This window comes from Bemisia tabaci, chromosome 2 (assembly GCF_918797505.1).
Source record: "Bemisia tabaci chromosome 2, PGI_BMITA_v3".
Classification (NCBI taxonomy): Eukaryota; Metazoa; Arthropoda; class Insecta; order Hemiptera; family Aleyrodidae; genus Bemisia; species Bemisia tabaci.
Window position 1 is genome coordinate 73,130,023 of NC_092794.1, and position 19,995 is coordinate 73,150,017.

General features: G+C 39.7%; 1 protein-coding gene across 3 annotated transcripts in view; it reads right to left on the minus strand.

Annotated features, from left to right (window-relative positions):
* LOC109032033 (scavenger receptor class B member 1) overlaps positions 1-19,995 on the minus strand; it is a 111,194-nt gene that overhangs the window by 21,646 nt on the left and 69,553 nt on the right. The window contains exon 1 of one of the 3 annotated variants that reach the window (XM_019043931.2): positions 19,242-19,419. The exons of 1 other annotated variant lie outside the window; for it this stretch is intronic. In XM_019043931.2, the coding sequence (XP_018899476.1) occupies positions 19,242-19,329 (88 nt within the window). In that variant the 5' untranslated portion in view covers positions 19,330-19,419. Of the gene's footprint in view, positions 1-4,554; positions 4,617-19,241; positions 19,420-19,995 lie in introns of those variants that run through there. One more of the 3 variants, XM_072296209.1, reaches the window with a different exon arrangement.

The window sequence follows — 19,995 nt, forward strand, 5'->3', positions numbered from 1 at the left end:
AAATTCATCCGTCATGAAAGATATTAAGCTTATTCTGCTTGTCGTTTAGACAGTTCCGTCTGTTTATCAAAATGCGCACTGTTTTCGTTTCACACGAGAAGAGGCTTTTATTCCTTGGAATATTGCAATACAAAATGGATCAAAAACACCGAATTTTAAAACTTCGAGTGGGCGTGTACCCGCTGAAGTGGTGATAAAGCCAGGAGAAGTTTGAGGACTTACATTAATATAACAATTACACCGGTCAACTTTGTTTTATTTTTTTTTTTTTTTTTTTTATTTTTGATTTTCTGAAGATTTGCCAATGGTTTCCGAGTATATTTTTGGCGCTGACTCTGAAGAACACCTCTATTTACCTGTATCGATGCGATTTATCCTGGGAAAGTTCGGAATTTTTCCGGAGAAATCGGAATTTTCCATAAAATCTAGCTTTTCCAGAAGAGTCAATTTTCCGGGAGAACCTGCGCACGATGGAAAAAACACAGGAATTTTTCGATTTCGTAGCCTAAGATACATAAGAAACCGTATTGCACCCCTATTAAAATTTCCTTTCTTTTCCTAATACCATGGTTTTTCGGTCCAGTTCCATTAAAATCAATTAATTAGTCACCGAGCTAGTGTTTTAAGCCACGGCCACCATCTTAGATTTTCGAATCTCGGAAATTTGACTAAAATTCGAGTTCCCCACTCAAAAATACCCGCGGCGCATGGGTACCAAGTTTCGCGTAAATCGATTGATTAGGCTCTGAGATAGCATTTTAGGCCATGTCCGCCATCTTGGATTTTTGAAATTTAAAAATTTGACCAAAAATTTAAGTTCCCCATTGAAAAGTACCCCCGGATACCAAGTTTCATTTTAATCGACTGATTAGGTGCTGAGATAGCATTTTAGGTCACGTCCGCCATCTTGGATTTTCGAATTTTGAAAATTCGACTAAAAATTCTAGTTTCCCATTCAAAAATACCCCCGGGTACCAAGTTTTGCGTAAATCGATTGATTAGGCGCTGAGACAGCATTTTAGGCCATGTCCGCCATCTTGGATTTTCAAATTTTGAAAATTCGACTAAAAATTCGAGTTCCCCATTGAAAAATACCGCCGTGTACCAAGTTTCACTTAAATCGGTCGAAAAGAGCGCCTACAGGGCTTAAACAAACAAGTCTCAGTTGATTAGGCGCTGAGATAGCATTTTAGGCCATGTCCGCCATCTTGGATTTTCGAATTTTGAAAATTCGACTAAAAATTCGAGTTCCCCATTGAAAAATACCCCCGGATACCAAGTTTCACTTAAATCGGTCGAAAAGAGCGCCTACAGGGCTTAAACAAACAAGTCTCAGTTGATTAGGCGCTGCGATAGCATTTTAGGTCTTGTCCGCCATCTTGGATTTTCGAATTTTCAAAATTCGACTAAAAATTCGAGTTCCCCATTGAAAAATACCCCCGAATACCAAGTTTCACTTAAATCGGTAGAAAAGAGCGCCTACAGGGCTTAAACAAGCAAGTCTCAGTAACAGTTTTCCACTCTGTCCCACTACACTGGGACATGGGACAGGATGGAAACATATGGGACAGGATGGAACGGGACAAGATGGAACGGGACAGGATGGAATAAGCTGTTTTTTAAGCTTATCTCTAACAGTAAAGACAATTTTGGTGTTTTTTTTCACGGAATATTTAGTAGCACGTCCTAGAGGATCGGAATAAGAGAAAATTTTCCCTAACGCACACTTCGAAAGTATTTTACGAGCTGATATTAGTGTGTGTGTGTATGCTTGACGCCCTGTTATTTATCGTGTATAGCATTCTGTTTGGCATCATTAATGGCGTTAATCTTGCACAAAAATTTGCGAATTTCAGAATTTTTGCCATCTACGACGTGTGAACTATTCAATCAAAACAAAAAAAGTCGTTTTTGGAAAAACCTCAACGTTACAGCAATCATTTAGAGCTTATTACATCGTTGCCATGTCTCTCCTGACTGTTGCTGACTGTTGCTCGGGACAATGATTCTAGCGCGTGAAAAAGTTATTGATGGAGCAAAAAACAAACTGACGTATTTTTTTTCTCAAATTCAAAAGCATTACCTATCATCTCCGATAAAGTTTTCTTAAATAATCACTCTAGTTATGCTGCAACATCGATTTAAAGTCAAGAACCAGGCACGGGGGACACGCAAATTTGGGACAAATGTAGGCAATTTGCACATTCAAAGTTCTCCTAAATTTTTATTTCAGTCCAAATAAAGTGGGAAATAGCATGTAATAGTCAACAATAGTGTGGAAAATGAGAAAAAAATTTGATCTGCCCATGTTTCTCAGATTATGACGATTAAAACAGCTCGGGACACCAAATTAGACGCTTATTTGAACTCACCCAAGTATCTGTTGGATTCGGCAAACATTTGTATCAGCGTCCAAAATGGGACACCCTAATGGGCCGGTTACCCGAACTTGAATTCCGTAGGTGTAAAAGCCAATATTGCTTACTTAGGAGTAAACAGTGAGAAAATTTACCAAAATGTCGTGCTCAGATAGAGAGTGGGACACTGAAGGCGAATTTTCGCGAGTGGATTTGGTTGACTTTTTCGACGAAATCCCAGCAGAGAACGGCTTTCCCCGACCCAATCCACTAGTTCATTGATTGCATCAGCAACCGGTATCGGAACCAAATCCAGAATTTTTCGAACCACCTTCGAAGGAAGGTTAAGAAGGATGGGAGTAAACGGTTTCACCATGAACCTCGAGAAGCAACCAATTTTTCCAAAATGGTGGTGTTCTGTGCGACAGAAACAACAACTGAGCAACAAAAACCGCGGTGAGGTGATGATGATGAAACGAAGAGTAAAAAGCGCACATACGAGTACAAATTTTTGTTTATTCATTTTATATCGTAGAGTAAGTATTTTTTAACCTAGTCTGGGATTTGGCTCGTTTTCATCAGGATTTGGTTGAAAATTAGATACTCAATCCTGATTGGTCCAAATTCCAACGGTGATACAGCAATCGTCTATCCGACAAATTAATCGATTCCAGTCGCGAAAATTCACCTAAAATAACAACAAGCTTTCGGCTGATTCCTTTCGGTTCGTCATTCTCATTTTTAATTGACCACATCTTATGGTTAGAAAATTCCAAACGCGTATGTTCTCGCGCCTCTTAGCACGCTATCCTGTTAATTTTTCCGCCAACTAGAAAATGAAGTTAATGCTAGAAGAAAACCGTACAGCTTTAAATTAGACCCTAAATGTTTAAAATTGGATCAAAATGTAGGAATCACTTCGGTGACTTTAACGCTTCGTAGAAAAGGAGGCGTGCCGACAAGCGGGAGTTGCCTGTCACATGGAGGCATTCCTGCTTAATAATAAAAATTTTACCATGTTGAATCACACGAAAGCTCCCAAGACGGCAAAATGCAGGAATTACTTCATTAAATCCAATGTGTGAAGTATTCATACAGTCTTGTAGCCGCCACTGTGCGTTTTAGGCTAACTAACCGACTGCACTGCGTTTGGCGTAATGCGAGAAGTATTTATGCAATCTAGTAGGCGCTAATGCGTTCCACGCCGACCTCACTGTTTGGCGCAATGCGTGAAGTATTCCTTCAGCCTTGCAGGCGCCAATATGCCTTGCGACCACTTCCCCGCGGATCCGCTCACTTATCGGAATGCGTACGTAGTTACATGGTTGCAAAATCGATCCGGATAATCCAGAGTCCGGATAATACGAAGCCAAAGGATAATAATAAGGTACAGTAGACTCTGAATTATCCATCCAGAGTCTACTGTACCTACACTTTACCCAACGAGCATGATCTAACCAAGCCTAATGTTATTCGTGTAAAAATAATGTCACCATCAGACTTGCAGGCACTAATTTGAAAATTATCTCTTAGGGTCATATGGACCGCGTGGAGCAGAAAGGAACCAAGTCACATCAGCTATTTCCAAATTCAATTGGACAATTTAATTTTTTACATGTAAATGATTGTACAAATTTCACACTGGAAAAAAGTAGCTTGGATCTAGAGTCCAGACTCTTAAAAACGTTGACAAGAAAAAATACTCTCGATTCAATTGGATTTTTGCTTAAATCGTGAACCAAGCCTCTTAATTTAAGCGGAGTTCTTTTTGATTCAAGCAAAAATCCGATTGAATTAAGAGTATTTTTTATTGTCATTGTTTTCAAGAGTCTGGACTTTAGATCCAAGCTACTTTTTTCCCAGTGCAGGGAATTGTCTGCGCAATACGAAGCAATTTCCTCATAATTTTCAAAGGAATTCTCACAAACGTTCTATTGTAAAAAATTTAAATCGTCCAGTTAAATTTGGCAATATCTTATGTGGTTTGGTTCCTTTCTGCTAATCGCGATCCATATAAGCTTAAAAAATCTGTTACGAACTAAACTTATTCTGCTTCTCAGCGCGGCAAGCCGTGAGTGGCTAAATGAAAAAATTCCAGAAAAAAAACTTTTTGGTATCGAATCATTACAGAGTAAACAGCGGTATGAAAACAATTCGTTAATAACGCGGCTCATTTCCGTTTATCGAAAAGACTTACCTAAATTAGAATCAGAATCTGTCTCCTGCATGTTTCGTTGTTGGAAGATGGTAAATGTCACTACCTGACTGACTTTGATGGGCAAATTTTCCAACAATCCGAACATTTCCTCATTCTCTTTTTCCTCTTTTTTTTACACTCTGTCACCATTTCGTCGGAGAATAGACGTACTCAAAGCGCATTCCTAGGTGCCTGAATGGAAGACTTATCTTAAAGATAGTTGGTAACTTGGCTGGTAGCCGTTTCGTTTTCACTTTGAAGTATGTGCCTTGGCCACCTGGCCCTGTATCAGATTTTCACTCGAAAAAATGACGAACAACACACTACGATAGTGTATTCGCAATCGGAGTGTTTCGAAATACTTCAAAAATCACTGATGTGCGAACAACGCGACACTCAAAATTATCGTCTTCACGCGACACTCAAAATCACTAATTTCTTATTACTTCAGGAATTCGATTATTTGTGTCCCAAGACGAGAGAGGTATGGTAATTTAACACTTTTTGGCGTAAGGCCTCTCTTCGCAATCTTTGTTTGATGTATACTTTCCGTTCATTCTGTTTGATGTGAATGTTGTGTTTGGTGTGTTTGATTCGTTAGATGTGTTTGTATCGTTTCTGTGTGTTATGTGTTTTTGGTGTTTAACGTGTTTGTCTGCTTGTTGTGTTAGTATGTTTCTTACGTTGGTTAGTACGTATTTTCGATTAAAGATGGGCGCAAAGCAAAAAAATGTAAAGAAAAAAGCAAAAATACATAATGGACCATTAAACACATAAATTTCAAATAGGATTTTGATGAGGAATAATCTATTATACAATTGGACAACATTTAACTATTAGGAACCATGTCTGGAACTACAGTTTCTGGCTCATCCGTAAAAACACTAAAGTGCATAGAGAAGCTAATGGTAGGTACATACTTCGTTCCTAAACTAAGCCAGAAATTTTAGTTCCTACACTGAAAAAAAATATTGGTAGAATTTACTATTCCCTCACCCTGTATTTTACACAGCGTGAATTCAAAGTCGATTCTGCCAGAGGAATGGTTACCTGTGCCAGTATACAGTAACGTTTACCTTTTTTCTGGCATCATTGACTCTGAATTGACTCTGTACGACATACAGCGTGAAGGAATGGTAAGTTCTACCAATCTTTTTTTCCCAGTGTGATTGCAATTTCTTGTCTAATTCATTTTCGCGCCTCGTTCAATGCCCATTCACTTCGAGAGAACGATACATTTCTTACAGTAGAGAAAACCGATCCCTGAAGCATCCGCATCTCAATTGGAGGAGAGGCCCTTTTCGGGGGTGCTTTTCGACGTCCGGGAGAAGCCATAAAGGATCGACGCATTGATGAAACCAATGGAATCGGATTTGCGATCCCAAGCGAGAAGGAATTGTTCGTGGAAAGGACGATCGAGCGAACATGAGTGGGTTCGACTCGACTCGGTGATTTAATGAACTAGATTGCGGCTGACTGCCCGCTGCACTGACCGTGGTCACCAACAACTGACCGTCGCGTCGCGCCGGTGTGTCACTCCGACCATCGCGTCGCACAGTGGATCGAGTCAATCAGAGAGGTCCAACATGAAATTTTTGACAAAAATTGCAAATTTTCATGCTCATTTCGTCACATTTTAAATTTCAAGGGTGGCTTTGGAAGGAAATTTCACGAGAAGACCAATGGAACCACTTTTGGGACATCATAGTTGTGTATAGACGGAGTTATAGGCGTTTAAAGTTTCCAAATTTTGTCCGACCTTAACGATTGACTCGATCCACTGTGCGTCGTCGTGTCGTCGCGTCGAGCGTTCGTGTTTACATATTCGCGCATTCGCTCGCGGCGCGGCCGGACATTGGGCTGCCCCATCGCTCATCACGGCCGATCGTCGATGCCAAGTCGCATCCATCCAGATCGGGAACAATATCCGCGGCAAAACTTCCAAAACCAAGTGCCTTCCTCCCCTGGTACTTGAAAATTTTCACTTTAATTATTAAAAAAAAAAAAAAAAAAATAACAAAACAAATAACAAATCGACATCATTCCTTGAATTTTTTGGATATGCGCCGCACGGAAAAGCAATATCCCGGAACTCTTTAACATAGGCGTATCGTAACGTGGCTTTGGAGTATCGCCGTCGATATGTTTCAGAAACCGCGCATTGCTATCTCTCTAACACAGGGTATAGGGACCTACCGCGCAAGACTTTTTCTCGGTTATTTCGTCGCTCAGCTGGCGTAAGAGCGCACCTCGATTTCTGCATGAGCCCCAGAAATCATAGATTTAGATGTAATTCAGGGCTCAAGTAGAAGAGATAACGAGAAAGAAGCTCAAAAAATCGATAACGAGAAGCCAAAAATCGGCCCATCCCTGACCAAAATACTGACCCCTAAAGTTGGGGAACAGACCCCTCTCTGATAAAGTGCTAGGTCGCCAGGTTGACGTAGAGGTCCAGGAAAAAGGTGTTATCGCTGGTGATCGACCCTCAGGAATTCGAATTCGACGGTGCCAAAACCCCCGGACAACGCTTTGCTAATGATATTGAAGAAGAGGGAGGTCGAAGGCCCTGGATTCGTCGAATTTATGAGTTCCGTTCCCTCCTCCCTCTCTCAACCCTGCCATGGGGACGCGTGGACGCGGCGACCAATTTGGCAGATTCTATAAAAAAAATTATCAGGGATTCTTCACGGAATGGATATCACACTACTCATGATCAGTGCCAATGCCGCTACACGTTACGGACCAGTTTCTAGCTTAAGGTACATTACGATGACACTGGTTCGGTTTGCCAAAATTTTGTTAACAGTGTCCGTGTAGATTTAGCGCTCATCCCGAAAATGACCTCCGGTTTTCTAGATTAGTGTGGTTCTCCCCGGAAAAATCGTAATTTTAACTATAAGCTTTTCCAGAGAAAAGTAAATTTCCCAAAAAATTCTATGCACAATGGAGAAAAACTAAGGTCAATTTCGGATTTAGCAGCTCAAGACACGTGTTATACCATGCATTGCATACGTATTAATATCCGTTTTGTGTTCCCAATATGGACGTATTTCTGCTAAACGGAACTATGTGCATTATGACGTGAGCCCTGTTATTCGTTTATTCTTATGGGTCTTAGGGCTCATATCTTAATGCACATAGTTCCGTTAGGCAAAAATACGTCCATATTGACGAGGTTTTTCCGGTCAAGTACTCTGTTCCATTGGCGAGGCGTGAATGATCGATTATCGATATTCGCCTATTTGAAGCTATGTATGAAGAATCGATTATTACGGAGTTAGTTGCGAACACCCTGTTTATCGATCATTTTTCATAGGTTTAAATGGTAGATCAATCGATATATCGCGAAGTACGCCACGCCACTGCTCTATTCCGCCCACATGTCATCATTTGAAGCTCATCCGATCGTTGTGAATCGGAACGGAGGGAAAAATCTTATTTCTCAGGTAGGAAATGGAAAAACCCCTACTTTTTTGCCGCTTAATCAGAAAATGAGCTTACTTTGTCCCACACGTGCACATACTCTCCGGACAATTAACTTTCCTCTGAAACAGCTCGATTTTCAGGGGAAATCCCAATTTATTTGGAGAAAATCGAACTGATTCGGAAAAACGGAGGTCATTCTCGGAATCCACGCTAAAAATACATGCGTAATTAGTTTGAGAACTTTTGACAAATACAAATACTTTAGCACTAAAAAAAAAAAAAAAGGTGACCATAACTATTGCTTCTCAAAGTCACAGACGGTGTAGCAGTGTAGCAGCGCAACACAGTGCTGCCGTGTTAAGCAAGAACACCGTAATGAAATCAAGATTTTCCCGCATTTTTTGGAACTTAACATTCCATAAGATAAAAACTGTTTTACCTTTGCACCTCAAATTTTCAGGTTGCCGGCCAGGTTGGCCTAGTGGTTAGCGCGTCTGACTCTAGGTCAATAGGTCCCGGGTTCGAATCCCGGTGGTGGCGACAAATTTTCATGGAACTGACGAGTGGATCTGTAAGCAGAATTCGCTCGGCCTTAATCCGTGAAAATTTGTAAGCCCGAGCATGGATGTCTACCAAACTCCCTGATGTCTTCGGACAATAAATAGTGCCTATAGATGGCTGTAGATTCCTAAAGGAATAAAGCCACTAAACTCTCAATAAAAAAAAAAAAAAAAAAAAAAAAAAAAAAAAAAAAAAAAAAAAAAAAAAAAAAATTCAGGTTAAGTTCTTGATAGCATTTAAGGAAGAATTCTGTAAAAATATTGTCCTAAAGTATACACAAGTTTTTGGCTATGATACATTGTTTCCAAAAAATATAAAAAGGCGTTGACGGCGTTTTTGCGTTGCACGGCAGAGTGGTGGATCTTGTTCCGAGATCGCTTGGTATCAGCTCAAAGTGACTTTATTTACGTTTGATGGAGGAACGATGTGGCAAGGATGGGCGTCAGCGACGACGACCGCGACACGTTGGATCTTTTATGGTCTCATTTTATGATCCACCGGCTACGAACGAAGGAGTTACGTGAGCTAAGCCGCCACCGTCGTCGCGACGTCGTTCTCACACCTCCCTCTGACCGTCTCGTCCGCCGCCCAAAAGTCTCCTCCTCCTCAAGACCAAAACCGGAAGTCCGCAACTTCCATTCTACGCATTGCCGTCCTCAACGCTCAAGAAAAACGCTGGATATGTGTACAGGGCTGCCGTGCTAAGGAAGAATGCCGTATGAACATTCGAGAGGAGCCAAATTTCCTTCGATAAAATGTTTATTTTTGAGGAAAGTTATGAGTATTTTTCCTTGAAATTTTCAGGAACTTGAGGTAAAATTGCAAACAAAATTATCTGAAAAATTAGAAGGAAAATATTCATAAGTTTACCAGGAAATTCGTGTTTTATCCAAGGAAATTTGGCAACGCCTGAAGGTTCATACGGCGTTCTTCCTCAGCGCGGCAGATTGCACCAAACGTATCCATTGCTTCCAAGTTTCCCCCTTTAAAATATCCATTTCTGACATAAGTTCTGGATAGTTTCCCTTGGAATCTCCAGATACTACGAATTAAATAGTGTGTAAAACTCTGAAAATGTATAGGGAAACTTTCAAAAGTTTCCAAAAAAATCGAGTATTTTATCATAAGTGTGGCAACGTTTGATGGCTCAGCGGCGTTCTTCTTTAGCACGACAGCGCAGCCCCTTCCCCTCCACGTGAGCAGAAAGGCGAAATTAAATTAAAAAAAAAAAATCGCCGAAAAGAGAAATTGCATTTTCCAAAAAACTTCAGATAATTTTCAGGGGCTGCATTTGCAAATCATAAAAATTATCCAAGAATACAATGAGATACTATGAGTATAAACTTTGACTCAATTTTTTTTTTCCTTTAAAATGTTGGACGTAGGGTTTTACTGTATTTTTGCCATTAATGGCAAACTGAAATCATTTCATCAAGTTTTGAAAACATGAAGTTTCATGGAATATTGTATCTCTGCAGTCTGCACTGGAATGGACTGTGGCATCTACATTTTATGCAAAGTGAGCAAGACTTCATGTAATAGTACTCGAATTGCGTGTTGATGGTAGGATTATTTTCATTAGAACAAAATTATATGATCCCCCTAAACGGCAGCTCTTACGTCCAAATACGTCATTTTTGAGTGACTTTGCAAACAATTTTTGAACCGATGGTCGTCCTTGCTTATGGTAAAACTGTTTCGTGAGTTGACCGGCGAGAGGCTAAGCCAATCATTTCATGTGAGTGTTTTTCCCGAGTAGAAGAAGGAAAAAGCTTCGGATTTTGATAGTGCAAACGCATTTGGTCAGACGTTCCCGAGAGTTCAGTGTCAGTCAATGCACGTGCTAGGGGCCGAGAGCGTGCAAGCCCTATTTGGCTACTCCCATGAGAGTTGAAATCTTGAACTTGAACTTTCATTTGATAAGATTACATTCTCGTGTCCGACCCAGACGCATTTTATTTTAAGCCATTTAAGGGTTTAGATGCCGATCTTTCCACACGTTGAGTGATCTGAGAAAAAGCATGCATGCCTACAAAGACCACAATGTAGCTACGATTTTCTTTGAATTTCTTATCGGGAGATCACTTTTACCGGGCCGATGCCGCTTATTTTTCACAGCTCCGTAAGATGAGCGAAAAAGGAATTTCGATGGCCAAAGTGCCTATCCACGTATCTCCGTTGGCGACACCGAGGGATTTTTGGATTTTTGTACATTATTTTTCTTTGGAAATCTTAAAAATAATTTTATGAAAACTTCCTTGATTTTTCCACTCTGTTAGCTGAATTTTCTGTTTAAAACCTAAGCTATGATATTGGCTCGTTTTTCTGCGAAAAATAACATAGAAGCGGAGCTTTGGAAACACCGCATAGGAGATACGTGGTTTCGCTTTTTGTCCATCGATATACTATTAAAATTTGAAAACGATACGATTTGACCACACTATTGGAATCAATAAACGCAAGAGCATAAATCGGTTTGCGCAGTGATCATGGGAAGATATGGCCACCAAAAATTTTACGAAGACTTGTTGAAAAAATTGCTCATCGTTGATTAAGGTTTCAGTAGTGCAATGAGGTATTTTTCCTGAAGCTTTGACAGTTAAAATTTGCCACGAGATGCTCGTAACGATGGGTCAGTTGTGCTCGTAGCAGACTGGTGTTTTGATGATTTCAGATTACACTTGGATCAGCAAAACATAATCCAAGCTTTTCAAACTCAAAGCTTTCACGTCGAATATCAACGAAAATATCGCCCATCAAAAATAAGGCGTATGGCGTTATCCAGTGGCGATATTTAAAGCTGGCATCACAGTGTTTCCTCCATTTGAATGCATGTAAAACAATTAATTCTAGGTATGGCAGCCTGTTTCACCTAAAATCGAAATCACTTTTGTTGTTAACTTTATCGGCCATACTTTATCAAATTTTGAAATTTTTGTAAAACCTTTTCTTACCGATTTTTTTAGAAAAATCGGTAAATTTTTTTTTTTTTTCTTAGAAAAATCGGTAAAGTTTTACAATTTCAAAATTTAAAATCGATATATTGACGGTGAATCGTATCCGATACATCAAACAGGTAAGATTGTATCGATATCGATTGGTTCAAAATGTAAACATAACCTCAGAAGTCAATTTAGAATTATGAGGGATCGGGTCTTATTTGATAGATTTTTTATTCTTCTGAGTACCAAATGCCAATGAAAAGTGTAATGGTTAAAAATTTTATCATTTTTAGCTTTTCCAACTGAAATCCTAAAATTTTTATTTGAGGTCATGTTCTACCGTCTTGAACCAAACGATACATCGAACCACTATCGAATACGGTCTATGGATTGAAATGGAGGAAAAACAGTGTTGCCAACTTTCAGGAATCGCCACCGACGTCATCTACCGCGGTGGTGCATGATGGGGTTATTCCACAAAACCACTCGATTTTTCACAATTTTCCCGAGAAGTTCTCCCGGACTCTCCTTTTGGATTCTAAGGTAATGCCCCAAACCCCTCTTTGGAGCTAGGGGTCACATGGATCCCCCTCAATACCTTGTCTTTCAGTGCCCCTTTGACCCTCCTTTATGAGCTGGGTGCCTGAGCGGTTCCCTGTTAAAGAGTTCCTAATTCCGCAGTTGGTTTGATTAGGTTGAATTCGGTTCGGCTCACTGTCATCTCAGATTCACATTTAGGATTATGTATTTTTTTTGAAAACGATTGGTCCTAACATGACAAACGGCAGACAAGCAAAGGATGTGGAAAGACACGTTTTAGGTCCTAGCGCAGCGGTGACGAAAAATAGGAGCGAGCACGTATTTCGATAAAGAGAGAAAGGCAGAGGGAAGACGATATCGAAGTTCTAAATCTGCGTTACGCGTTACTGCAAGCGTTATGCAGTGAGATCTGGATCAGATAATTCGGTGACTCCGTCGGACACGTGCCATGAGCATCAACCGAATTATTAGTAATGCAAGTTGCCGCACAAACTCCGCTTTTTATTCCCATTTTTCAAGCTCTGAAAAAGATCACTGCAAACAAACCTGCAAGATGCTCGGGTTGCGACAACTCGTAAGTTTTTATTCAAAAACCCTTTGAAATTTGTCTAGAAGGGGAAAAAAATTCGGAGGTTTGTGATTTACGTGATCTGAGAATGTGCTAATTGATTAGGTATCAATGCTAAAAAAATATGACAGGATTTTTTACTCTGCTTTTTACTGAATATTGAAAACAATACGCATATTAATTTACTTTGCAAACGTGCGCTCTGTTTTAGCTGATTAGGTGGGTGCTTATTCCTTTTTTCACATTTTCCTTGCTGCGATAAATTCAAAGAAGAGGAAAAACGCCTCTTTTCTAAAAATAAATCAAACAATAATAAAAAAAACCTTTTTAAGTAATTGTAGGAATTTAATAGTTTGACTCCTTCAATATTTGGTTCCTTGGCAAAGTCTTTCTTTTACCCTCATGTAATGACCCATCAAAACTGTGATACGTTCCAGCTCAACAGTTAAGGAAGGTCTGGTTGTGGACATGGTGCGTGGTACGATTCTTGAATCTAAGAATCAGAAAAAGAATCATAGGTACTTTCTGATAACTCACGAAAACCTCCATGTTTCTACGGTCGAATTAGAAGTTCATAATGGAGCAACACATCGAAATACAGACAATCACGTTTTGAAAATTCCGATGAGTTGCTACATTTTGAACTGCCATTTTAATCGTGTAAACAGCGCTTTTGATTGCTGCTGTCATAAATCGAGCATTATCAACAATTTCTCATTGATTACACCGATGAAATGACAACAACTTAACCAGGAACGTGCATTATAATATAAAAACTAATTTGGTGTGAAAAACAACCAATTATTGGCATCATCGGTGCAGTGGCGTGGCATGCTTTGCGATTTATCGATTGATCTGTCATTTAAACCTATGGAAAAGGATCGATGAACAGGGTGTTCGCATCGAACACCAAAATAATCGATCTTTTACTATAGCTTCAAATGGGGGAATATCGATAATTAATCATTCACGCCTCGCCACTGCATCGGTGGATACCCCCGGAGTGCGATGAAAATCTTGGACTTACGACAAAGCACTACAACATAGACCAACATACGTGTTAATAGGATCAAGATTTAATCTGATCTCGCACCTAAAAAAATTGGACGACTATATTTGCGAGTTGAAGGACCTCGGCAATTAAGGACCAAAAAAAGAGGAGAAAATAGAGAGATGAAGTTAGCAGTAATGAAAAGAGAGCGAGAGGAGGGGGATAAAAAATGAACGGTGATATTTAAATATTCTAGTGTCTTCACACAAAAAATATTTGCACGTAAAATTACACTAAAATAAAGCACTTCGGGGGGCAAATTAGACGGAGTAATGAAACGTAAAGACAAAGAATTGGTCAAATTTTTTCCCCTCGTAAGCTTGTCTTATTGTTGGGAGTCATTTCTTGCCGAAGTTTTTTAACATAAAGATGCGGCATTAACTATGTTCTCGGCAAGGAGTTCACAGTGTAAAAATAGACACGTAATTTAAGAGTCCCAATAATGGTGAACAAAAAAGCCGAAAAAAAAAATAAGAAAACAATTCTAAGGAAAAAAACCAGAGAGTTTGTTTGCGTAACCATGGTTCCCCACCTCCTGCATTTTATCGGTCATCCTCCTGCATGAGCTCGCATAAAAAAGTTCGACTGTACATCATGCGAACGCGTAAAGCCGTCCGCAGACACTAAGCACGATGTGCTCTACTCTAAATTTGGCTACATTGTACAACTAGGAACTACGATGTCTAACTCATTTTAGAAACAACATACGTGCCATTAGTTTCCCTACGCACTTAAGTGTTTTTATATATGAGCCAGAAATTTTAGTCCCTTATTACAAAATGCTGTTCAATTGATCTTCTAAATGATCTTTATAAACTCCAGGGTAGAGTTAGTGCCATTTGAACTACATTTTGCAATTAGGAACTATAAATTCTAGCCCGGTTTAAAAACAACGTATGTGCCATTAGTTTCCCTATGCACATAAGTGTTTTTTCGGATGAATCAGAATTTATAGGTCCAAATTGCAAAATGTAGTCCATTTGTAAGTGCTATTCCACCTGACACAGCTTGCACTGAAAAATAAACCCATATTTTTACGTAGTAAGCGATCCAGCACGATGGAGCTTATTTTTCCATCGTACAATACTGCATGATACTTTACACTTCTCAGTGGAAGTGTAACTAGCAGAGCATGAGAAATTAGGATATCTAAACAATTTACCTCTTCTATGAAATAAAATCCTGAGAGTAACGTGTTGTGCATAAAGTCTGGGGTCTGAGGCGCCTGGGGGGGGGGGGGGGGGAGGGCATCGAAAATGCCTCTGGGGCAGTCTAAGGGCGTACCGCGTACCCCCTGCCTAGATTTTATAAAAAATAAAAAATTAGAATTGGAAAAAGCAAAAACATCTCCGTGGAGAGAACTCCCACACATATGGATTGGGCATTGTAGTGAGTCCGGCCCTGAGATAACCTTTAAATTCTAATATCAGTGACCGGCGTGCCAAGCGGCCAAGCGAAAATAAAAAAGCGATTTCGTCTCCTCTTTTCATGACGTCGTGCTGACGGTTAAACATTTCCCTCCAAGGTTAGAGGATAAACCTGGTAAATTAATTTGCGTTACAGATCAGCACGTGTAGCAGGGAGGAAAAATCGCTTTCGAAACAATTCTACTCATTGCCCAATCACTACCTCTATTTTTACTCATATTTTTAAGTGCCGTTTGTTCCTAACGAGACAACCTCTAAGTAACTAGCATTCGGACCTTCAGATTTTTTGGACGACCATCAGAGAATAATTATTTTATCGACAAAGAGGAAAACATTGACGACGATCGGTGCAATTTACAAAGAATTGAGGGTGAATGGTACTTTGGAGGGATAGACGTCAATTTGCGTGATGGGGATTTACCAAAGAGTTTTGAAGGGAAGAAAACCCCCCGTAACTAGTGGGCAGTGAATCAGAAACTTTTCTGGTGAAGGGGGGGGGGGGGGGCAGCAGGAGGGCACCTCATCAAGGGGGTTCTGGAGAGTGTAAAAGAAACCTCACTACGGGGAGAATCTGCAGCACTCCCCTAGCTGTAAAGAAAGGTTTGGGGGATTTCTCTAGCAGCAAAGGAGGGTACAGAGGGCCCTCCAGGATAATTTTGTAAAATGGAGTCGTCTCAGGAGCAATTTTGAGCTATTCCCATCACCGTGACTCACGGATGCATGTAAAAAGCTGTATTTATGAATACTCTTAAAATTTTGGCAGAAATTTCGTAGCACCTATGTATATATATCAGAAATACAAAAATACAGAGCAAATTATGCTAGAGTTTCTTTTCCACAACTTTAATACATTTTCACACTTATGAGATCCACCATTAGAAGTATACTTTAAAATTACGATGAATTAAGGTATAGAATACAATCATAGTAGCAATCGTTAATCGTCAGTGCAGAGAACACGGTTGACACATTTACAGTGTCACTCACAATCAAATAATAATCGGTTCATTTTTCGTTTGAAGGTTTACATCTCCCGCTCGCCGGAAAACCAAAGTCTATTTGAATCCGATCGGGCATTAAACTAATCTCGGTGTACTCTACGATAAAATAATTTTCTTGGAATCTTGAATTTTTCTAGACATCTTGGATTGGAGTATTGACATCGGAAGGAGGAGGGAAATTTCGTGTGAAACCAAAATCTAATTAAATCAGTGGCGTGGCGAGATGAAAAATAAAGGGAATGTTGTCGTCTGAAACAAGATTTGTTGGAACTCCCACCAGCGTACAATATATTGTCTTACATTCTTTCCAGAAGCCCTTCTCTCTTACTCCTGGCAGTATATAAAATGAACCAAGGGTATTAAGGACGAAAGATATACATGATTTTAGAAAAAAAAAACAGTCAAAATTAAACAGTAAAAAAATCATCCATAGAATTTTACGGGTGAAATTCTAAAACAACGCAAATCTCAAAAGCGCGAATGAAGATTCAACGTTGAGACATTTTCTCCGCGAGCATTGGGTCCTGTCTCACCGAGTTCTGAACTGACCGTAAGTTCGTGTACATTTCTGACTGTACTTTTTTTTAACTCTTCTGCAAAAACAAATATATAAGGATAAGGGCTAGAACTTTTATTCTTTAAGTGTTCATAGGTCAGAAAGTGCAGAGCCGAAGCCCACATTTCAGGAGGGCAAAGTTAGAAACGTTAGGACAATTGATGAGTTAAAGTATTTTTCGGCAAATCGACAATGTTATGATGAAAATCAATAATAGTTCACTTCATCGGCGCAATAAGCGACGCTGGAATTAAGTTTAGGTGTGAGAGGAACAAGCAAAGCACTGAACACCAAGCTAAATGCAACTATTCGAGCTCCACGGATATCCGTGTTGCATAAGCACAGAAATGAAGGCGTTTCCTTTCTGCAAGTACCCACCGATGATTGCTTCACGCGCGGTGTGGCGTGGCAAAAATGACAGAGCGCCTTAATTCTTCGTACATACTACAAAAACATTCACTACGCACAAATCATGGGCAAATAAAAGTAGCTAGACACTTCACCCAATTATTTTTGCCCGATGCCTAGTTTGGCCAACAAATGCAATCCAAGTTAAACTTCGACTGTGTTGCTCGCGTAGCCTTTGAAGCACTCCTACAAATAAGACCGACGAAACCAACACAACGTAGAAATAGAGCAAGGGAAAGGTCGCGCGTTGATGACGGCGCAGGTATACAATTATTCGTACTCGATGGATGTCCGTGTTGTATCTGCAAAATTGAAGGCGCTAGGGCGTGACGCGTGAGCTCGCGATGCTCCCCACGAGGCTGCCAATGAACTGTAGAAAAGTTTGGAGAAAAAAACGTTTCTTCTAACTGTGACTGTGTTGATATTAGATTTTTTCTTTTTTTTTCAATTTGATGTCTTATTCTTTTTTTAAACGTCTAGTTACACGATCAAATTGAGCCATCAAATTGGACTTCTCATTGGTCGCATTCAGAATGCGACCAATGAGAGGCCCAATTTGATGGCTCAACTTGATCGTGTAACTGGACATTAAGTTGTATTTGTAGACCTGCATCAAACGTTCGGATGTACCGGCCCCATGAAACCTGCGGGGCACGTGTTTTCAGCGATCCTCGGGTCAGTTTGACCCGGCTTCGGCGTTCAAGGGGCAAGTTTCACTATTATAGGTATTAACAAATAAAGGTATTAGTACGCAATTATTATCATTATTATACATTCGTCTTTAGGATATGAGCACTTTTTCTACTTCAGTTTTGACAACACTGGGAAAAAAAAACACATTGTATCTAGAGTCTAGACTCTTGAAATCATTGACAAGAAAACGGACTCTTGATTCAATCAGATTTAAGCTTAAATCAAAAGGAAATCCGCTCAAATTAAGAGGCTTGGTTCTTGATTTAAGCTTAAATATGATTGAATCAAGAGTATTTTTTCTTGTCGATGTTTTTAAGAGTCTGGATTCTAGATCCAATGCGTTTTTTCTCCAGTGAAAGCTATGTGCGGATCATGATTTGTAGAGCAACAGTTCGTGCTTAAGAGGAAACTTAGTACTAGAAACGAGTATGAAGAAATTGAAGGAGCTCTTTCTTTTTGGATCCTCGTGGTTAAGTTCAGCCCGCCGCAGTTCGGCGAGTGCCGGGAGAACAGAAATGCCTTCATTTTCGTGCGTATACAACACATTATCTTTTGATAAAAGATAGGGGGTGCGATCTTTCCTTGCTTACATGGGCGCCACGCCAGGAATAGTATACTGTACGTTACAATGGGGTGTCGTGTCGTTTCTACCTACATTGATTTCAGTTTTTCCAAACGCGCTTTGTTGAATTCACCGCATCTTGTGTAAACTAATATAAATGCCGGTAAGTTGATGTTGACATTGAACTTACTGAAGATTTGCATATGTTGGTTAGCAATGATAATATTGATAAAAAAAATAGTGAAAAAATGTCACAAAAGACGCTTAAATATTAAAGCGAAAAAAAAAGTTATCAGCAGCTCTGTGCAGATAAATGAAAGATGCATCATCTTTCTTCATTCCTCTTTTTCACGAGAGAAGACATTTTATCATTCAACCTACTCCTCTTTGTAATACAACTGTCATCCATCCGCAGTTGTCGATAGTGCAAAATAAATTAATAAAATACATTAAAAAAATAAAAAAGTTCAAAAAATGAATTAAAAAAATAAACAAAACAAAATCTAAAAGATGAATAAAATATAAATAAAACTAAATATAAAAATTGAACAAATTAAAACATATATGCAAATAGAATTAATAAAAAAGAAATTGTCACTTTTGATAGTAAAAACTGCGCTGGCGCGCATACGTGTTTTCGATCTGTTTTGCTAAAAAAGATGGAGAGACATTAGCGGGTCCAGCAAATTGGCAACCTTGTCATTAAACCGATGGAAAAGTATCGATTGTTTGAGGGGCCAGGTGCTCCGAAAAAGATAGATAATTAATTATTGGTTTAAACGAAGGCAATACAGCGCTGTCATAGTACTGGATTCCTCTCTGTAGAGATGCCAGCTTCCGGAGAATCTCTACCACGACAGATTCCTATGGCAATTAGGCGTCACGGAGCGCCCTTTAGTGCACTGTAATACGACTGTCTACATGCGATGAAATTGTGGAAAAGGCAACTAACCTAAAAGGACAGAAGTGACCCAGGTCCATGTCTGGAGAAATTTAGCGAAAGCCTCGACACAGGTAATGGATACCCAGTAAACCCTCATTCTCCGCACGGGATCCGACTTCTGAGGATCCAAGAAACCCGATCGTCACACCACCATTTCCCGCGATCGAAACCTCTTTGACTCACCGGAGCCAATTTTCACGGCTCCGTGTTGCTATTGCTTATCAGCCTTATGATGGCCAAAGTTCAACCGCCTTAATGAATCCGATAATTATCACCAACTTTATTTAGCTTTACATTATCATCGCCGCCAAATAACTCTTAAATCATGAGGATTACCAAAAAGGGTATTAAATAACCATACGTTCCTCAGCAGTAACGTGCGATCATGGCCGTGGCCATGGTCTGGCTCTTAAACAGCCAGGGCAGACCTCTCCCCCCTCCCCTTACTCCCATAATTTGAAATAGTATTATCTGAACCTTTCTATAAAATCTTCATACTAAAGTGGTGTATTTCCACTTTTCGTTGCGTAACCAAGTCATTTGAGTTCTTAGCATGGGATTGTTTCAAGTGAATAATTAAAAGAGTTTTATTCACTCGAATCGCGAAAACATAACAATGTAAATGCAATTGCTAATGTCTAGAATGAATCAATTTACACATAAAATCTCATTCAGCTATCTTCTCGGTCGAATACTCATTCTGAGGATGAGAGGTCAAGGTCAACAAGGGGGGTGTTAAAAATAACATTTACGGTTCACCGGT